At 35.5% G+C, this 21,746-nt stretch overlaps 2 protein-coding genes across 4 annotated transcripts in view; one reads left to right on the top strand and one right to left on the bottom strand.

The window, feature by feature from the left end:
• Positions 1–1,563: 1,563 nt before the first annotated feature.
• On the bottom strand, positions 1,564–20,832 carry LOC140164645 (uncharacterized). 2 transcript variants are annotated; one of them, XM_072187987.1, is made up of 13 exons: positions 20,748–20,818; positions 17,629–17,826; positions 16,923–17,226; positions 16,433–16,506; positions 14,052–14,180; positions 13,246–13,308; positions 10,289–10,547; positions 8,472–8,568; positions 6,038–6,207; positions 5,173–5,245; positions 4,063–4,161; positions 2,898–2,985; positions 1,564–1,738 (listed from the first exon to the last, which is right to left on the bottom strand). In XM_072187987.1, the coding sequence occupies exons 3-13, from the start codon at positions 16,982–16,984 to the stop codon at positions 1,710–1,712; spliced, it is 1,143 nt and encodes a 380-aa protein (XP_072044088.1). In that variant the 5' UTR covers positions 16,985–17,226; positions 17,629–17,826; positions 20,748–20,818; the 3' UTR covers positions 1,564–1,709. The 2 variants fall into 2 exon arrangements, with proteins under 2 accessions (XP_072044088.1, XP_072044087.1); XM_072187986.1 differs by lacking the exon at positions 17,629–17,826 and having other exon boundaries at positions 20,748–20,832.
• Positions 17,775–21,746, top strand: part of LOC140164646 (uncharacterized) — a 32,077-nt gene continuing 28,105 nt past the window's right edge. Inside the window, exon 1 of one of the 2 annotated variants that reach the window (XR_011860549.1) lies at positions 17,775–17,943. The gene's annotated coding sequence lies outside the window, so the exon portion shown is untranslated. The remainder of the gene's footprint in view (positions 17,944–21,746) is intronic. The other variant, XM_072187990.1, reaches the window with a different exon arrangement.

Raw genomic sequence — 21,746 nt, forward strand, 5'->3', positions numbered from 1 at the left:
CAAGCATCTGCACGCTTCCCCTGCATGCGTGCCTCGCTCCAAATATACGCATCCATGACGCTACCAACTGCACACGTGCTGCATGCGGTGCGGCACGCGTGCTGCTTGCATGCTGCATGTGTTCAAAAACTGTGTGCCATTTTCGTAAGGGATGGTACAGGCAAATATTATAAACAATTCACAAAATACATTACATTTGGCACACAAATAAACTTATTAAATAAGGAATATACCAAAAGATTGATGAAGTCTAATAACAAGACTAATTTCGTTTCTAGGCTGATCTACAATGCCAGAAACGTAAACCTGAAATGTTGAAAATGTGGACCCATATCCATATTATAAGTATACTAAAGGGGGTATTTTAATAAATATGGACATGTTTAAGGTGGCTGTGTACTCTCAGACATGCATGTAGTAAAAGTGCAATAACTTTGTAATTATTCGCATAAAACATATAAAAGTATACATTTTATGAAGGCAAGACATCAATAAATCTTAATATAAATACAGATTTGGGGGGTAAACAACAATTTTGAAGAAAATCGCAAAAAGTGAGTTTTTGGCAATATTTGTTAGGTACATCATAACAAAAAACACTCTTTCCAAAATATTTTATTTTGCTTTTAGCTCAATCTTGAGGCTCCATTCCAAAAACGTTTTTTTATTTTTTGATATTGGCCTTATTTTTGAGATATTGACCATATAAGGCATCAAAATGAACTTTTAAGATTCAAAAACGCCTATTTGCACAAAATGATGCCCAAAATCGGAAATAGACCAAAATATAAAAAAATGAGAAAACCGTTTCTTGAGTCGATCATGCTTTTTACGATGATCATATTTGCTTACCTATAGATGCTGTATTTATTGAGTAATCGTGTACCTAAATCGTCATTTTACCGAGAAAATGAACATTGAAATAATGGCCGTTGAAGTTTAAAGTGGTCACATTTTGCACTTTCATCGAATCTCACAGGAGAATGCGACAGTTTTCGTTTTTGTAACTTATATTACGTGAACATCGGGTAAATCCACAGCCCCTTGAGAAGTTTGAGCGAAATCCATTCATAACTTGATATTTAAATCGGGGAAAGAACTTGAAAAACCCACATTTTATCAGCTAAAACGGAGCCATTTGACCACTAGGTTTTTGTGAAAGCAGGGCGTTTCCATAAGATGCGCCACGCATACAGATAAGCGTCGCATAGGTGTAGCGTATTTTTGCGGTAACAAATTGCGCGATACGCAACGCGATGAGTTTTTGCCGCGTGTACCTTGCTGGTACAACAAAGATTTTCTTTCCTTTTCAATTTCAAACACGAGCATGACGAGTGGAATAGTAAAATAAAATCCTTAAAATATTGAAGTTGGAGTTTACAAATCTGGATTTTCATTCCTTGTATTTATAAAAAACATAATAAGGTACAAACATATCATAAAAACTCGATTTTGAGAAAGAAACAATGGCTAGAGTACACAGCCGCGTTAAACGGTAAAGATACAAACCATTTTACTTTTCTTACATTTTTCAAATGTGATAACCTTTATATAACATATTTAAACAAAAACATAAAAAACAAAGTCTAAAATAAGAAATTGATAACCACCAAGTTTTTGATATACAGAATAAAAATTAAAAGCAAAATTCCATAATAGATTTTGTACTTCCTGATAATAATATAGCACAATGGAGTGAATTCATCTCTTCATGGTAACTCTTCATATACAGGAGACTCTGAAAATGTGAAAGAATAATAACAATAGAAGTCATATTTAATATTGAGTGTAGGTAGGTATCTGGGGTGTGGGTGTGCTGAACCAGAATAAAACTGCTATTAAACAGCAGCGCACGTCTGGCTTTCAAAAAGTGCTATTCAAAGAAAAATGTATCAAAATGTTTGCCATAAGTGCACTAAGGCGAACGGCAATTCAGCAAGATTTTAAACTTAATCCCACTTTGAAAAAGAGAAAAAAGATTGCAACTCCACCTGTACCTGCCTTCTTCTACTTGTTACTCCCATGATAATTCACCAAAGCTAGTTGTCATGGGTAGTCAGGTGTTTAAAAGGCCTATTCATTGATTTGCTCATCCGGAGGATCATAAAAATCATCAAAATTCAGATTTTGGAACCTTTGTTAGTGTCATAGATGTGCTAATATAGCCTGCTGGTGATTAAGTCGAAAGCCATATATTAAAACATAGACACTAGAGAGACTGTCTACTATTAAAGACAAAATAAGACATTTTACATGACTTTGCAATTTCTGTACTTAATTAAGTAGAGAAATTAGCTACAAGTAAAGACAATTTTAATCATAATAACTGAATAAGCCTTTTATACATGTAGCTGATCCCTAATGAAAATTAAAAAAAAAGACCTACAAACAATCCAGGATATTTTTTGAACACTTTGACAGTCCATTGGTGAATCTCTTTCCCCAGCTACCCCAATTCAATGTTGGACAATGCCATGTTGTCATGATCAACAAGTCCATGTTGTTTTATAACAGTCTGGACAACCTCACATTTTGAAAGATGGGGGTGTGGAAGGATGGGATACATGGCAGGGTCATTATTTCAAATATAGCATACTTTATGAGGTGTGGTTGTTAACATGAGTTTTCACATATATGACAGCAAGTGAAAAACTTAACTGGACAGTAAGGATTTGAACCTGGGACCTTCGGATCACTAGACCGATGCTATACCAACTGAGCTTATGAGTCAGAGCAGTGATGTTATCTACAGGCCTTCCATTCAATACATGATAGACTCGTTTACTCACTTTCATACATTTGATGTGCCATGTATTTGAATTGTTTTGAGCAAGTGTACAAACTATTTTATCTAGGATTTGCAGCTTTGCCACTGCACATAATGTCATAACACTTACCTAATGTCGAGTTTCTGACAGCGATTTTCTCATGAGCCCTGTGTAATGTACATTTCTTCATCCACTCTGCAGGTTCCCATTCCTCCCACTGTAAGCATACAAACACATTATCAAAGTAGTTGGAATTAACAAAAACAGATTCTTGAAATATGGGAATATGAACTTATGCCATTGAAAACCACGCCGCTAAAAATGAGGATGAATTATATAGATATTAATGACTGTGCACAAGGGTGAACAAATAAGCAGGCTATGGGACTTGTTTCAGGCCCATGAGTTGCCTACTGTAGCCCATTGAGATTAAAAATCACAACACCAGGCTACTCTTTTTTGTCCTGAACAATAGCCTATCACCATACCGTCTATACATATTTTAATACCCAAGAAATAGGAAATGATGAACCAAAATGTGATTTCTCTGCAATTTGAGGTCAGTATTTGAGCTATTGATGAAAGTAGACTATTAAACTGTGCCATTGGATATTAGACCATTTTGGCTTAAATTCTGACTATTACTAAAACAAAAAGTGAGTCCTGTTTAGACTAAAGTGAGTCCTGGTCCAGACTAAATTCAGGTGAACCTTTTTCCCAAATTGCGTCCTGGTAGAGGAGCTCTTATTTTCACCCTTGACTGTGCATCAGTTGTTTTGAGGGTGTTGTGAAAAATCTAAACATTTTGCTTTTAGAACCGAGGAATTTTCCGAGGTCCTTAGCAAAATGGTTAGATCTTTCAACATACCCGCAAAGTCATTAACCTCATTCATAACCATCACTTTTCAATGTGTTTGATTCCATTGGTATATTATCATACTTTGAGGTTTAATACTAATGTTTAAGAGGTCCACTGTTGTTTATTAGTAATTGTGTTCGTGTTTTGACAAATAAATTGATTGGGTCTTGTGCACTGCATATATTCATGAGGTTATGAATTGCGAGGATAAAACACATAAAATATAAAAAACATGAATGTGGTTAAATTGAGTAAAACACAGGTTTGGAAAGAGAAATTGGTTACATGGATGGGTTGGAGTGAGGGATGTATCATGGTTATCTAAATAGCAAGGAACCTCTAAATTTTAGCCTGGCTCAGGACTCTGAAAATGGTAAATCATCAATCTTTTGGTTTGTTTCCCTAGGCATGAATTATGTGGGTAAAGAAACTAACCTCTCTATTTGCCTGTGGTAGCACATATGGTAATGGTATCACTGTTGTTAAGTCATTCGCCCTGGATACTGATACTTCTACAAGAATTGCATACTGAATCTGTAAAAACAATTTTATGTTATGGTTACCAGTAATGTAGGCAGTGTGCGAAATAAGCCAACGTTTTCAAGGGTCATTTGGGGCTCATTAGGTTTAAGGATCTCAAATCTTTAGATTATTTAATCAAAGTCATGTGTCATTTGCTCCACACCGCCAATGCCCTCAATTATTCTTGAATTTCTTTTTCATGATTATAATGCCCAAAGGTGTACTAAAATACCATGTGAAAGACACAGCCTGAAGTGCTCCAACTACTTTAAAATTGAAGTTTTAAAATGAACCCGGAGATCTCCGGTCTTATTCATTGTGTTCAAAGACAGAGTAATGACAGACACGTCTCGTGCATGTATATCATTGAATCATTGACGTATAATATTATTTATACACCCCAGGTGTGTGAAGCTAAATAACTATCAGTGAGCTAATACACGCATTGACGACAATTATAGACACGGGAATGAAATAGCAATTTTCTTGTTTTACCTCATTTGTTAGCTCGGAATTAAAAGGGGACATAATGTGATAAGTGAAAAGTAACATTTTGTGGAAAACAAATAGGAATCAATTCTTTATTGAAATTGCATATTTTTGCTTTATTATTCAAGTTTTAGAAACTGCAAGAGAATGGGGACACAGAGTTGTAATGAGTCATGACTTTGTACAGTGACTTGACTTCTTCAGTTTAAAATGAACCCAAATGACTTGACTCAACCTGAATTTTGTGTGACTTGTTACAACTCCGGAGTGACATATAAGATACTTCCACATTATCAATAGACTACCTGAGTAGATAAATATTGTAAGATATTTTTGATCACCACACAGGACAAATTTGACGATTTAATATGGTAGGGCAAGTTCGGGAAACTGATCCAATTGGGAAAGTCAATTTAATACATTTGTTGCCACCTGTTCAAACTCAATTCCAATGTGTTATAAATGTATCACTTTCACTATTAACAACCAGGTAACCTCTTACACTAGTCAAAACTTAATCACAGACATTCTTACCTTGAGGTATTTGCCCCTTGCTGTTGGTGGCAGAGGCTGATTATCTTGGTCTACTAGATGCAAATCACATTCCCTATAATTTAAATGGATGCAAAGAGGACAGAAGAGATCAGCAGAGCTAATTATAAGCGGAGTGAGAGAGATTTTACTTCAAATTAGCAATATTATTAATCAGAGGTTTGGGTGTTAGCATGATGCTAAGACGCAATCACCCAAAGTGATATATACATGCACGGCTTTGTTAGCCAGGCCAGCAAAACACCCATGGCTACTATTCGCCGACCTACTACTTGGAACAAGAGGGGTTTCGTGTTTGAATCCCGATAAAAACCTTCTTTCCATTTCCAAAAACAAATGTCGGGTGTTAGGGTTAACTTGGCTAGTCACTGATATACTTATTATTCATAATCAGTAAGTGTTGCTATAAACTCATTAATATGACTGATGTGAAAGAATCAACAGGACATAGGAATTGAACAGTGCATGCTTTTCATAAAAATGTCTGAAATCCCTCAGTAGTGGCGAAAAACATCACCTTCAAATATTAAATTTGTCTATGAGCATGCACTGCACTCTTTTCGCTCTATCACCGAACCCCTAAATAACTCACCATCATGACATTTGGTTCAGCCTTTCCAGGGATATGTATGGCTCCTCCTACCACTACAGTTACTCAGATGTACATGTAATTAATTGTGGGTAGATTGATTGATTGATTGATTTTGAATCAATCACTTTACCCCTACATAGCTCAGCTCACTATCATGACCTATATATTTACTCCTGCCTCTGATTCATGGTTGATTGATTGATATATATTGTTTAATTTTAAATTGATCAATCAATTAACTCCTAAATGACTCACCATCTTGATGTTTCCTTTGGTTTAGCGTTTCCAAGGTTACGAGTATGTATATCCACTCCTGCCTCTATAGTAACTCTTTCCTGTTTCCCTCTAGCATAGAGTAATGACCCGTCTGTAGTGTGATCTGCCTGTGAGACCCACCAGCCCTGTATTTCAGTTGTTCTTTTCAACTGGAAGAAAAGATAAACATCAATGTCATTACAAATTTCTGATAAAATAATTCCTGATATTTCATTTCTTCCTGACCATTTTATATCCAGTGGTTTATTTCATTTGAAATCCACACATCAGGGTCTTAGCTAGCCACCCGTCTGGCCGTCATTTTAGACGGCCAGTTTGCTCCTGGGACGGGCAAAATTAATGCCTTTGACAGATGCTATATCATAAATTGTATGTTTTGAAAAGCTAATTGCCCTTTTTAGTTGACCCAAATTGTAGAACAAGGCCATATCAGCACATATTTGAACTCTTTGAACCCCAATGGGCTATAGATGTCTGGTAAATATTTTAAAGGTCAAATTAGGACAGGCAAATTTATTCAAATGACGGGCAACCCTCAATTTCTAGCTAAGACCCTGCCACACACCCCTTATAGATGATTTAGCTTCTGTCTTCTGAGGGAGAATGGGTTTCAAATAGAATAGACAATATATAACTTTCATTTTAAAGTTGTTGAAGTATAGGCAAAGCCACAGGGGGAGTATGGGTTTAAAAATAATAATAACTCTAGGCAATGTCATACTCCATCTGTGGAAGACTTTTCTCTCAACTTTCACAGGGGCATGGCAGATTTCAAAAGCAAATAAAACATGGGTGGCTGAAGCATGAAACAAGATGTGCAAGCTGCTTAATATGTTTATTAATGGTGGTAGACCGACTGACATACCGATCAAAAGGTCATAAAATTTTAGAATTATTTTTGGTCGAGGAAAAGATATTGACATACTATATCATTCAGAATGGCAAGTAAACTTTAAAAAACATTTGAGACACCCTGCAGCAGTGGCTAACTGCAGTGGGGTGATATTGTATTACAAAAAATGTGTGACTGTTTTTTTGTTTGTCAGTTTTGAGGAACAAAGTTAAGTTGTGCCACTGCCCCTCAACATGACCTTGGCCCCCTAATAAAAATCTCTGCTACATGTATGCCACTGCCCTGTAGCTGGTTAGCCAACTTACTAGTTCAGGGCTAACTGACTGACTATTGATTGATTGATTGATTGACTATGTTTGACTGACCTGCTTATTGAATGACTGATTGACTTACCACCTGACTGATTAGCTGTCTGACTGATTGTCTCACAGGTTAACTGACTGACTGTTTGCAGTGGTATAGATTTCTTTTTGACATGGGGAGGGGGTGGGGTTGGAAACAAATTCTTGAAGTATAGTGAATCCAGCACCTTTTGGCAACAGAATAAGTTTATGGTACAAATGTGTTTGAAGTGCATGAACAATTTTGCCATATTGAAGGTAAAACGGTGAAATATGGTGCAAAAGTGGAACAAATCCGTGCAAAGAGCACAACAATTGGAACTTTGTTAGGCTAAAATGGTCTTGGAACTTTGTTAGGCTAAAATGGTCAAATATGAGGATAATTTGATCAAAAACCCATATACGGGCATCAACAATGGGGGGGGTAATTGTATGGACCATCCCCCTTCTCAAATTTTTTGGGATTTTTGGGGAGATTCATCCCCATCACCCACTCTGGATCTACGAGGGGGTATCAAAAAGTTTTAGAAATCGCCTAGAAGTAAAAGAGCTATATCAATGAAATTTTGTCAGTGCAATCACTGGTCCTTATGTACACTATGATGCAAAATGGTCTCATAAGAATGTTTACTTTTTTACAGGCGCTAGATGTCAGTACCTGCCTATGTAACCGCATCACCAGCAAAATGGAGAAAATTGAGGCATGTAGCATGATTAAGTTCCATTTTAAGGGTTACAGTGCCCAAAAAATCTGTGATGAAATAAAAATTCATTTTCCAAAAAGTAACAGTGACAATATCACAATCACCACCGAAGATAACTTTCATTTCATCATCGAGTTTTCTAGGCACTGCAACCCTTCAAATGCAGGATCTTAATAACACTGCTTGACTCAATTTTCTCAATCTTGCAGTTTATGCACAGTAACTGGGGCAGCAGGTTATTAGCATCTAGCGTCACCTGTAAAAAAAGTAAACATACTTATGAGACAATTTTTGCACCATAGGGTACATAAGGACCAGTGATTGCACTGACAAAATTTCATTGATATAGCTCTTTCACTTCTGGGCAATTTCTAAAACTTTTTGATACCCCCTCGTATGCTTGCGACTGTTTGTCTTGCTGAATGACCAATCAACTGAGAAAGTAAGTGACAAATAAGTAAATAAGTAACAATTATAATGAATTCAATGTGGCATCGTTCATGTTTTTCACTTACAGAATATTTCACTGCTTTGACCTCCTCTGATGTGCTATTTTCTACCACTATCTTTAATCTGGCTGTGTCACCCGTCATATAGGAGATTTTGTCCAACCTGAAACAAAACCAATGAAGAAATCAAAAATTGTTAAAATTTCACAGAATAACTAAAAAATACCAGAAGTTTTGTAACTTGCATAGATGTGATATGGGCAATATGCAGTTCAGGCCCCATTGATTTTATAAATTATTTTGTCTCAAAGCTCCTGCGTCCCTTAGTCATACTGAATTATTATCAAAAAAAAAAAAACAATTTTATTTGTCCCTTTAAAAAAAAAAAAATTAATACCATTGAAAACATGAAAGAAGGTCATGATTTGTAGTCAAAAGATAAAATTTCCGAAATTTCATTGCTGTGTTTTAAGCAAAGCTTGTCTGTCGCACCAGTAGTCTCAGTTGCTGATCCACTGGTGTGCCCAAAGCATTCATAACATGCATGGTAATTGTCACTGTGTGAATGGGTGAGTTGAGTAGTTCCTCTCAGTCTTAAATTAATTATAATCTAAAATGAAAATTAACAAGAATATCAAAAAATATACAGGTAATTAAGATTTTGAACATCAAGAGGAGTTTTGAGACAAACTTTCAAATCAACAGGGGCTTAAAATAAGTAGCCTGTTCGTTGGTGCTTTTTTTGATTAAAAACAATTCAGAAATATCTTTATTCAGACTGATTTTTTTTTAAATTTACATTGTATTTCAACATGTTTTGCTTCCCAACCACATAAACACCCCTGGTTCAACACAATACTCCAGAGTTGGCAATTCCAATTATGCAAACAGATTTTTCATTCAAAAGCAAAATATTTTGTGAAATCTTGAACAAAAGCAAAATATTGATCTTGTAAAATCTTAAATAAATTGTGTGAAAATTACTAAGAGGATTTTAAGTGGTTTCAATTGGCTCCAATCCTAAGAGTTTCTTTCTTTCACTCTTTCTTTGACCTTCTAGGACCAGTTACAAAAATAACAACAGTCAACCTATTGTTTTTCCCATGAGGGATCAGGCAAGGGCTGATTTCAACCATCATAGCTGTCACTAAGAACTGCGGCTCACATGAAGAAAAAACTTGTGTTTTCTTAAGGCAAGTTTAGTACACCTCATATGGGACTGGCATTTGGCAGTGTAAGATCTTTATATCTAAACATTATTAGTCTGATAAAACCCTGTAATACGTGACATGATTGGATATTAACTCTCTCCACGAGGGCATCGTCTGCTGACAACAAATTTCAAATATTTTCAATAAATTCAAAAATTTCAGAATTGTAAATTGTCATGACTATATTTGGAATCAACATGAAAAATGCATTAAAATGAGTACAAACAAGCCTAGTATTGGTTCAGTGGTTCTTAAGATAGCTCTTGATATTTTGAGAAAATATTTCAAAACTTGGACTTGTCGAAGGTTGAAGCCTATGGCAAGCACACAGAGCATTAACCCACACGTATGATAACATTGTAAAGCCATATAATATCTGAATCAACTGAATAAACAGTACATACTAGATTATTTCTGTAGAATCTCATAATTTGAGACAAATTAAGGAACTATCTGATCCACTCTCCAAGTTCCATAACCTTTCAGGTTATTACAGTATTAGTATATAATATACAAGTATAAATGACCACATTTGTTTTGCATTTGAATTAATCATTTAAACTTTTAACATTTTATAATGACTTATAAATGTCATTGACTCAATAAAAATCTTTGCTGCTCTAACAATATTTGGTAATTTAAAAAATAATCTTTAACAAAATGACAACTTACTCAGTAGTCAAGGCGAGTATTCCTCTATCATAACAAAAACAACTTCTTATAGTAGTCTCTTCCCGATATGCCATATTTAACACTTCTTTTGGTCGACTTCCTAAGCATACAAATGGTTGACTAGCTTGTAGATCCTCTGATGCAGAGACTATGATGGAGTATCGAATAGCACCCTCCCATGAGTTGTGTGCACTCGGTACGTAGTCAGGTGATTGTATACTGGCTGGAATATTGCCTGGACACTGAATCTTGGTTGACCCTAATGAGGTCATTACGAGGGGAAAACAGAAAATAAAATTTATATTGATTACACAATATTGTAACATTTGCTGAGGAAAACGCCCTCATGCTGGTTTTTTCAAAATTCTGATTTGTATTAAAAGGGCATTTCGTGATCCACAGCATCATCCCCCCACTTTTCTCAAAAAAAAGTTGAGATTTTTATATCACTGGAAACCTCTGACTGAATAATGTTTATGTACCAAAAAATTCTTGCAGATTACTTCGCTTAGCAAAGATATCGTGGAAATTTGAATTTCGTTCTGGTGCACCAGAACGAAATTACAACACATTGTCTATGGAGCAGTGCAATACACATAATCATGCATAACTCGCAAAAGCAAAATCGGAAGCAACTGACATTTTGGAAATAAGTTTTTTTCGTTGATATCTACTGAAAAAGGTCATAAAAAGAAGATGCTAGGATCACGAAATACTCCTTTAAGTAATGTACTCTGCAAAAATCAAGGCTTGAGGGCTGCATTTGTGAAAAAATCCGAGATTTTGAATAAAATATCTTAATAATTAAAACGTTTATTCATACGTTTGAAGAATTAGTAAAGCGCACATGATTTATATAACACTGTACGTACATGACGACTTTGGTCACGACCGACAGAGTGACCTGCATTGGTGACCTCGGTGCTGGACTTATATGTATACATGTATAGCAATATCTTTGATTTACATCAAAATTTAAAACAGACATATTTGGTAGCGAAACCTCAATTTTGTGGAAGAGAAATACATACATGTATTGGAGGCAAAGTTATATTGCTTTTTGCAAATGATGAAATGAACAAAAGTAATAAATTGCTTACAGTTGTTTATTTTTGAGTCAACCTGCATTGGTAATTTAGTAAAAAGAGGAAATTTTTATACAATGATATGAGGAAACAGCAACAAATATTTGCAAATTTAAATTTAAAAAAAAAAAGAACTTTCTTGAAATATTTGTTAGAAAAATGCAAAGAATTTATTAAACGTTAATTCTGAGCAGCATTGCATTTCTATAAAATCAAAGTGAACTTTAAAAATATTTTATTGCAAGATATTGGATTACAAACACTGATAGCATTAATTATGGAAAAATATAATTAAAGATGGCTTAACAGGACATCAATTAATCATGCTTATAAATACATAAATCTCTATCAAATGACAACTACTATGCATCATATGAAATACACATATTCCACCAAACAAGTCACTTATCTAAATTTAATTTTAGATATAGCCAAAGTCTTCAAATTTTGTTATTTTTATTTTTAGAGGTCGTAATTTTCTTTGGAAGGGGTGTCCAAAATATATTAGTGACCAAAGTCAATTTTGTTGTAACCCCCATATCTGAAGTTGCAAGTAAATGACCCCCTTTTGCCATTCAGAAAAAATTCAAAATAATGCAAAGTGAATTGCAGAACCACTCAAGGCTCTCAAGTTCTGGGCATGCATATATATAGTGTCCACAACTTATAACTTCCCCCTAAATACTTTTTTTAATAAATTCAAAATATTTGACAAAATGCAAACGTGTAAAAAGTATGGGTTGCAGTATTTGTTTTACGTATGGACCAAATTATAGTGTCACACGGCATTGTGTTCAGTCACAATTATGTAAAAAAAGCGAGACCGTTTCAAACAGTGTTAAAAGTTCCATCTGAGTCCATAGGAGTCAGCTCTCAAACAATACAGAAGGCCAGGTCTATTCATGTGTTTCTTAAAGAAATTCTGACTGCTATGGACTCAAGTGTAACTTTTAAAACAGCCTCTTTTCTTGCACAATTAACCATTGTGACTGAACGCAATGACGTTATAAATTGGTCCACATGTGTAAAACAAATAGAGCTACACATATCTTTTCACATTTTTACATTTTGTAAAATATTTTTTGACTTACTCTAAAAAGTATTAGGGGGGAACTTATAAGTTGGGGGACCATATAAGATCATAGTACAATTACAGCAGAATTAATTTTCATAAATAATACCTCAGTACTTAAATATCCCATTTGCCATTGATGATTTACGAAATAGGTATATTAATAAATTTGTACATAATACATGATCAATTTTAAAATGAATGAAGATTTTATGGATCATTAATAGTTAATTAATAGATGATACAAATTATAGGTAAATATCTGATCATTACTCTGCATGCAGTACATCAATATCAAAAATCTATTTTTTATGTGACACCTTCTGATCCAACTTAATGACTGCAATTGTGATTTTGAGATACAGGCAAAACTAGCAGCTAAAGAACTATTATTTGGAGAAGAAAACTAGCAGTACAAAACCTTATACATCTATAAAGAGATAAGAGATGTAAGAATTTCAGTATGCTTGGTTACTGGACTGGAGTTTTCAGGTGATTTTCCACTGAAAGCCAAGAAAGACCCTTTGATTTTGACTGCTCACAGCTCCAAATGACACCCTTCTATCTGTTCACAGCTCCACTAAAGACCCCCTTTTACCGATACAACATCAGCTCCCAACACCCACCACCTCAAAATTCCAGGGAGCATACCCAGGCCACCAAAAACATTATGATGTGCCCCGGAATGTTTGCCTCCTCAGATTCCCAATGCCCCCCACACTGAATACAATCCTGGTGCCAGCATTGATGGTTGCATCACATTGTGTCGCATACAGAGTAAACAGATAAACATCTTTTACCTGGTAGTTTTGGTCTCAGTTGATATTGGAATGGTATTCTATAGATTCCAGCTTGAAGAGTTTCTAGAGAAAAGTATGGCAAAAAAGAATTCAAGTTTAAAATGGGCCATTCTAGTTGAAATTCATACACCCCCAATGGCAGACATGACCTTAATCTTTCATGCGGGGAGTGTGAATTTTAAATGGGGTTACCTGAATGGGTGACTCTGTTTTAAATCTACATCCCCTATACGTGTGGGAGATTAAAGTCATGTCTTCCACAGGGGTCTATGTTTTCCAACTGGAATTAATCCGACGAGTAGGACCTGTTTTTTTCTTAGTTACCAACTATACTCTAACTCTGATCCCTCAAGAAAGATTAACCACAAAAACCCTTTTTTTTTTGGGGCAGCACGGTCACTGGACTTTCACAATTCGTTTATGTGCCTTGTGAGATAGTTATCATAGTGTGAAATGTGTATAGTCTGGTAACTTAGAAAAAAAAGGTCCTACTCGTCGGACTAACTGGAATAGCCCAATGAAAATTACAATAATTACAAAGAGCTAAATCTTGATAAAATCACACTATTTTTTGGCAATATTATAAAACTTTTAATCCTTGACATGAAAATAATGTGTCCTTGGGTGCCTCGCCCATTTACATTTTTACTGTCATGGACATTGTCTTCGTTCCTGGGAACCAAGGGAGAACAATACTTTGATTGGTCCCACCAGATTAAATAATAAATAAATAAATAATAATTTTGGTGTAAAAGAATACTGCATCACCCGTAGTTTTAATATGGAAATTCTATAGGTAACCTCACCATCTTGTGTCATGACTTGCATGGGGTGTTCCATTATCTTATCACTACTAGGGTTAGCAAGGAATTCATTGGCATGGTCCCCATCTCCTCTCTCTTCTTGATTGCTTTCATGATCTGGTACAAATTGACCTGTAAAAGATAGCAAACACTAAAGTAATGATGGACAATGATAATATTGCATTTATACTGCCAAAGTTGGTATTCTCACTCACTCATTCATCAGGCTGTTTCACCCACTGCTGTGTGAAGCCCTCCTCCAGCATTTTCCATCTTCTTCTGTTCCTAGCCGCTGATGCCCAAGCTGTTGTACTCATAAAGGTGGTGATGTCATCTCTCCAGCGTCTTTTTTGTCTTCCTCTTCTCCTCTTTCCAGTCCTTGGCTGCCATTCTGTAAGTCTCTTTGTCCACCTGTTATCGTCAGTTCTTGATAAGTGACCTGCCCATCTCCATTTTGTTTCTTTAATCTTTTGCATGATATCTTTGACTTGGGTTATTTTTCTGATTTCTGTATGTCTGACTCTATCACACAATGAGAGGTGGAGCATTTTCCTTTCCATAGCTCTCTGTGCTGTTACCAATTTCTGTTCCATTTCTTTTGTTGTTGACCAAGTCTCTGCACCATACATGTACGTCATAATTATTAGCACACACTGGTCATAAACTCTTTGCCTCAGTGACAGTGGTATGTTTTTATCTGTCAACAGTTCTTTATGCATAAGTTGGTATTAGGGAATCACAATCAGTGGGTATTTTGAAGATGGTTCTAAGTCACATTGTTTTCCTTAGAATTTGTAGCTTTTCTGTTACAGGCAGTTCTCGCTGTGTTTTTTTCTTTATGTTCTTTTTTTTGCTTTGTTTTTTTTTTTTTGAGCACTTGGTTCTAAATGTAGCAGCGTTATATAAATATTTAATGTATGTAGTATAATCCTAAAGGCAGAATTGTTTTTGATATTACATATCAGTTACTGTCAGTTTCATGCCCGCACGGGTGCTGGCAATCATCAGACTGGTATATGTATGTATTTATTAGTATGCACATCTCAGTTTCACTCTGTGGGAAACTTCCATATCATGTATTGCCTGCAGATATGTTTGTTTCTTTTTATGAAAAATTGAGCCAACATAAAAATTCTCCAAAACAAGGAACTTATACTGCTGATTGTTCCAGTACATGTATATCCAAAAGAAAACTGATCCTGGCTGCAAAGGTTACTCTAAATATTGGCTATTAGGGGACTGCATCATTACAGAGCAGTCTCCCTAAATGCTGCTAACTATAGATTAATGAATTAATGCACATCACCTGTTAGGAGTAAAATTATACTAAATAATGCCCACGTACTGATGAGATGTTGATGCGTCTAATAGCAGTCAAGTTAGCTCAATCAAGTTAGCTCAATCGATAAGGCGTTTGACTATGGTGCGAGAGGTTGCGAGTTCGAACCCTGGTGGTGCCTAGTATGCTCTTGTGGAAAAATTGAGTTAGCTTGAAATTCCCTTGGACAAGGAACTCACTGCTAATTTGTCTTGTTGTAACCGTGCACAAAACTCATGGAGCTGATCCTGGTGGCAATGGTTATTTGTGGAATGTCTAGGGTGTGCGCTCTTGAAGCAGCAAAGTCCCTGAATTGTTGTTTAATGGTTTATGGAATGATGTGGGGCCATCAGCGACAACCTGTAAAGTGTGCTGAGGCTTGTGGATCAACGTCTAGGCGTTGCACTATAAATCACTGCGCTTTTTTTTTTTTTTTTTTTTTAAATACACAAATCCTGCAGGGAGTGCATTAGACACATCAACTCAGTCAGTACATATGCATTATTTTGTACAGTTTCTCAAACAACAAGTGATACACATTTATTAACCTATTTCATACATGAAAAAAAGAAATCACATAATTTTTGGTTATTTTTATATCAAAATTATCACTAAAAATGTTGGAAAATGTGAGCGAGAAAATTGAATGTGTCCGAAAGCACTATACATAGAATGCGAAGTGCACACCATACATTATCACTACTGATATTTTTCTAATGTTTGCTCTGATTGGTCCTTGCTATGAGTGTATGAAATGGTTATGATGTGGGCCACTACATGTATAAGGTCATCAACTTTTCGTGGCACAATGATCTCATGTAATTGCACTCTAAAACAAAAGCAGTGACATAATTTCTGTAGCTTTCTATCCCTATAGTGTGTCTCGTCTCATGTTGGATGTCACAGTGGCAGTTTCAAGTAACCTAATCTTATGACTCTATGAGGCATATACATTGTACACACGCATAGAAATGTGGCGTGTTGTCCATATGCTGGCAACACAACTGCATAATTGCATTACCACTGTGACATCCAACATCAGATCTATAAGAAACTGTATACTTACACATTTCTGTTCCTGAAATCTTTAGGTTTAACTTTTTAATTTTGTCTGGGTCTTCAACTTTCAGGTAGATTATTCTGAAATAAATCATATCACATTCCAAATAAAAATATAATTAATAGATTTTTTTTATCCATCAGTATGCGACACAAAAAATAACAGATACGAGAGCATGGAGTGTTAACCCAGAGAAAATGATTTCATTACATCTTTCCTGGTTAATTCCAACACTAAAAACAGGGTTCCCGCACCTACTTTGAAACCTTTAAAATTCAATGATTTTCAAGGACTTTCAAGGTCCAAAAGCATGATTTTCAAGGACTTGACACAACACAAAAAGGTGCGTATTAACGAAAGTGACAGCTTCTCTCCACTTCCCAAATTTTGCCATAATGATACTTTAGGTAAAATTGTAATTTTCAAGGACCTTGTGCAAATTTCAAGGATCTTTTATACAAATAATGAAATAAAAACAAAATAGTCCATCACTTACCCATAAATCATATCTCCTGCGTAATATTCACCTTGATGCGTTCTCACTGCCAACTGATTCATGATGAAGAATTATTAATTCCACTCCAAAATAGCAGTCTTCAAAATTACATCTTTCTCATACAAATTATAAAGTATTAATATAATATCAAACAGTACTCCTGGATCACTGCAGGCTTTTGAAAGAGCACATGTAACCTTTAAGTTGCAACATCAATGAATGGAAGCCTCAGATAAACATCAAGATCGGTACATAGCCAATAGTCACAGTGATGGCTGGTTTTACTGCTCACTTTCTATTTCTCCTTTAAAAAAAATAAACAAAACAAATTTATTTTAAAATATGCATTACATGTATCACAAAATCTTCACTGCAGATAATGTTAATGTTATACATTTTACTTGCATGTCATGTATACAATGACATACTGGTTTCAACTAAACACATTTATACAGTACACTGTTTGGAATTCCTTATAAAATGTGCATTCTCACTGTTAATAGAAAAACAATGTAATAACATCCTGCTACTGTGGTGCGTACTAATAACCACAATATTATATGATACTCTCTATTTCACTTTAAAAAAACAAATCAAATAATTGTGAAATCTAATACCTTATATTTCCCACTATATTATGAAAGGTCACATGAACTTTCAGTTTCAAAAGTTTTACTGAGGTTGGATAGTTCCATCACACACTTACATGTAAATAACTGTGAAATTTTAATAGTCCCTTATTGTCAAAGGTCACAAACTCTCTCCGGTTTCAAAAGTTTTCACCAAGGTTAAATAGAGTTCCATCAAGTACTTCCGTATGTGAAGTATTGTGTGTTTGGTTGTATACGGTACTTCCTTTAGGGTAGTATAGCGTTGTGTGTAATTTTGATCACAAACATCAGGTCTGAAATGAAAACAATTTTTGCATTGCTGCTTACAGCTCCAAAGTCAGGGTTGGTCACACTTGTTAAAAGTACATTGAAACGAATACCCGGCAAAACATTCTGCTTCTGCATTTATTGTGAGTATTGAGTTTATTTAGTCTGAGAGCATTCTTGGGTATATTCGATTTGAACATTCAATATTCATTCATACTTGAAATAAGGGTTAGGGTTATCTTATTTACTTTCTGGGCAATATTGAATGAAGCAACTGCCTGTTCTTGTTCTAAAGTCTGCACAAAAAGTAACACAGCTGTTATAAATATGCATACATGTATTATAGCTTCAGAACTAATAATCGTTTTCACAATATTTCAACATAGAAACAAGGATGATTTATTTATGCACATTATGATACCCCATTTGTCCAATTTTGTTCAATATTAACAACACAGTCAGTGATTTGAAAGAAAAATACCCAAATTAAAAAGTTACAGCTATTTGTATTGATTTGTAAGTCAGCACAAAGATAATGGCGGGTTTTACGTGCCACAATGCTTGCGTAATAATAATAACCACTGACTGCTATAATAAACTGCAACTTTTAAATTCAGACTTTTTTCTTCCAAAGCAGCCCTGTTACATTGATTTTTCAAAGTGAGTACTTAAATTATTTCAATGCATCCAAAGGTCCAAGGAAATTAATGAGGTGTCACTGGAGCTGGAATATACATATGTACAATATGAATACAAAATAAAATAGCAGTAAATGTTTTCTGAAACAATTACAATCCAATTTGAATATTTTAAATTGGTTTCATCTCAATCCAGCTAATTACGCCAAAAACGTGGGGCAGTTTTACTTTGAATGAGATGCAAATCTCTACCGTTCAAACCGTGATCACCTGAATGACATGGTGAATAAAAAGTATAGGGCGATTGCACAAAAGGTTAAAAGGTTGATAAAAATGACCTGCATTGAGAGTGCGGAGGAGGACAAACAAACTATTATCATCCTCTGTGAATCTTTGGCGCGTTATTCAAACCCATGCTTTGTAAGGAATATTAGCACTCTGTAGGTAATATTTCATTTTCACATGCTCGGATGCTCCAATATCGTTGTTGTGCCTCCAGGGCTAGTGACCCGTGGCGTATATGAAACCTCCCTCCCTATATATAATTGATGGACATCGATAAATAAAAATCGAGGTCGTGTTGCTGAAGTCATGAATTGACTGCTTACGCAAACGCAATACTTACAGACTGACTTTTGTTCTATTTTGCTTTGAGTTTTCGAATTATGTAAACTTGTAATTTCAGATTATAGAGTATCTCGAGCGAAGGGGCTAGCAAAAGGTAAATCCGACCCCAGTTGTAGTAAAGTACAAATTTTGAACTTTTGAGGACTTGTTCTCATGTTGTCGGAAGTACCTTAGGGTGTCTTCAGTCATCATGCCAGTGTTAATTGTTATAAATGTCGCAACTCGCAAAATATTATTTGACAATAATTGACAAATGTGTACGGTAATTTGCAATCACTTATGGAGCACGATTTCTTCGTACCGATGGCTTACACCCATCATATGTGTGAGTTACGGCTTTTGACAATTGGACAATCTTGATGGTTTATATGTAGGTATGAAAGGTGAATTCAAATTTGCCATCAAACCACATCATTTTAAGCCCTTGAATAAAGAAAGCCAAAACTGAAAACCGTTTTGTTATAGCACTTTCCGAAGCAAAGTTAGGCCTACATCTTGTCAAAGGTTGACTTTTATCAAAAATATTCAGCCAACTTTTAATGCATCAATTAAAAAACAAAACAGCATAGTCTCATGATAGAGCAGCTTTTCTATGTGGTTCAACTGCTATTTAAAATCCCTCTAAAATTCCATGTGCGATTATCTCATCACAAAAATAAATCATGTATTTTGGTCAAGTGAAGTATAGACAACATATTTATTATAAGGTTTCCTTGAAAAATCTGTTCTTTTAATTTTCTATGTAATATGTATTGTGTTTGGACCCCAGTTTGGGCCATTGGCGGACTAGCAAATGTGTTAACTGAGGTTTGCCTTTTATCTATTAATAATAGTATTATATGTACCGCTGTCCATAGTCTATACATTCAATTTATGTACCGGTGGCTAAGTTTGTATGTGAATGCACATTTTAAAAACACATATAAATACATGTACACAGCACTTTCTTTGAACTCTCTGTCAGAGCCGGGAGTTTCAATTTATTGGAACTGATCCGCCCTAAAGCCTTAAAATATAGGCTGGGCTACGTGCGTACTATTATTACGCTGACTTTCGATTCGGCGAGGAGGACGATTTCGACCTCCTGGTTTGTTTACAAACAGAGAGGTAGACAAAAAAACCTGTTCCGCTTGTCCAAACACTCAAGTATCAGAAGGATGGTCCACAATCCTGGTCCACAATAGCGTGATTCACATAACCTGAATAGGGATTAAAAAGCTGTCACGTAGAATCATGTGCTTCTATTGTCCAATTTGCCATCAAGATTTCATATGGAAACAGTTCAGACCCAGTACACGATCATGTCAGAAATTAATATTTTGTTCTGGGTCTGATTATTCGGACTAGGCTGGGCTTTGTTTGACAAAATACCACTTATTTATTTGGATTTTATAATCATACCATTTACTTTCAGAAATGGATATACCTTTAAACGGTAGGGTGAATATTTATAATTTTATAATTTCAACTTCAAGCTCAGAACTGAGGCGTATAAACGTTATAATATTATGTAAATTGTAATGACGTATTAAGGTAAGCTTAAGTTAAAGGTGCGACTGCGACCCACGAGAGACCTTCCAGCCTAAATAGCCATTCTTCCGTCGTCACATTACTTTTAAAACAAACAAAATACTACCAAACTCTATATTAATAGTAATGAAACTGAATTAAACGATACAAACCATTGTGAAGTTGCTTTAATTTAACTTTTAGTAACACAAACAACGGAGTTGCTGCATTGCGGGTAATTCCCGAACGGAAGTAAACCTACAACCGGAAGTTCCGGTTTAAGGGGGCACACCACTAAATAATATAATCGTATAAGACCTAAAGTCTGAAATTAATAAAAATTGGGTTTTTTTTAAACCAATCTAGTCGAACTAAAAAAAGCCAACCGAACGATGCCAAGTATATCGACACTCAATGCAATTTTGTTTATTCGTATTTCTCCTGAAAAAAGACAATTTGTGTTGGTTAATACGGCCCTTTTCAGCGTTCGAAGCGAAATGGATTTCCAAACAGACTGATGACGTCATTATATGAATAGTATAGTCTCCTCCGCAGCCAGTTTGGTTACGCGTAACAAACTGGCTGCGGGGGAGACGATATGTTTCCAAACCCGGAGAACTCTTTTGATGTTCATTGATGTATGTAAAGCGCGACCTTCACCACGAACAATTAAGGTTTTACCGTCATCACCCGATTCGACTTGACTATTGCGCCTGTTTTCAACGCGTGCGTACTCCGCGTCGTGCTCGGCGTTGCGTTGCAGCCATCGCAGAGAACGATGCGTGTTGTGCGTGTCAATGCTATTTTTACGCACCGGCGATAACTAGGGCCACAAAATAAAGAAAACAATGTTTGCTGAGCGCAAAAAAAAGTGGCCGCTTCTAATATATTAAATGTACACACAAATGCCAGCGTGCTTCCACTGATATAACGGACCTGGACCCCATCCCCAAAGTAGGCCTACGACAGTAGGGTCCAATAGATGGTATGACGTTATAGACTACCCACACAGAATCAGGGTATTTTTTTTTTAACATTAGGCCTAAACAAGTGTTGGTTAAATTGGTTAATTCGTTTTAATAATATTTTGGCCTATAGGGCCTATGTTGGGTAAGCACTATATTATAGGCCTATTAAAGGTTACGTTTGAAGAACGTTTCATAATGAAACAC

This window comes from Amphiura filiformis, chromosome 11 (assembly GCF_039555335.1).
Source record: "Amphiura filiformis chromosome 11, Afil_fr2py, whole genome shotgun sequence".
NCBI classification, from domain to species: Eukaryota; Metazoa; Echinodermata; class Ophiuroidea; order Amphilepidida; family Amphiuridae; genus Amphiura; species Amphiura filiformis.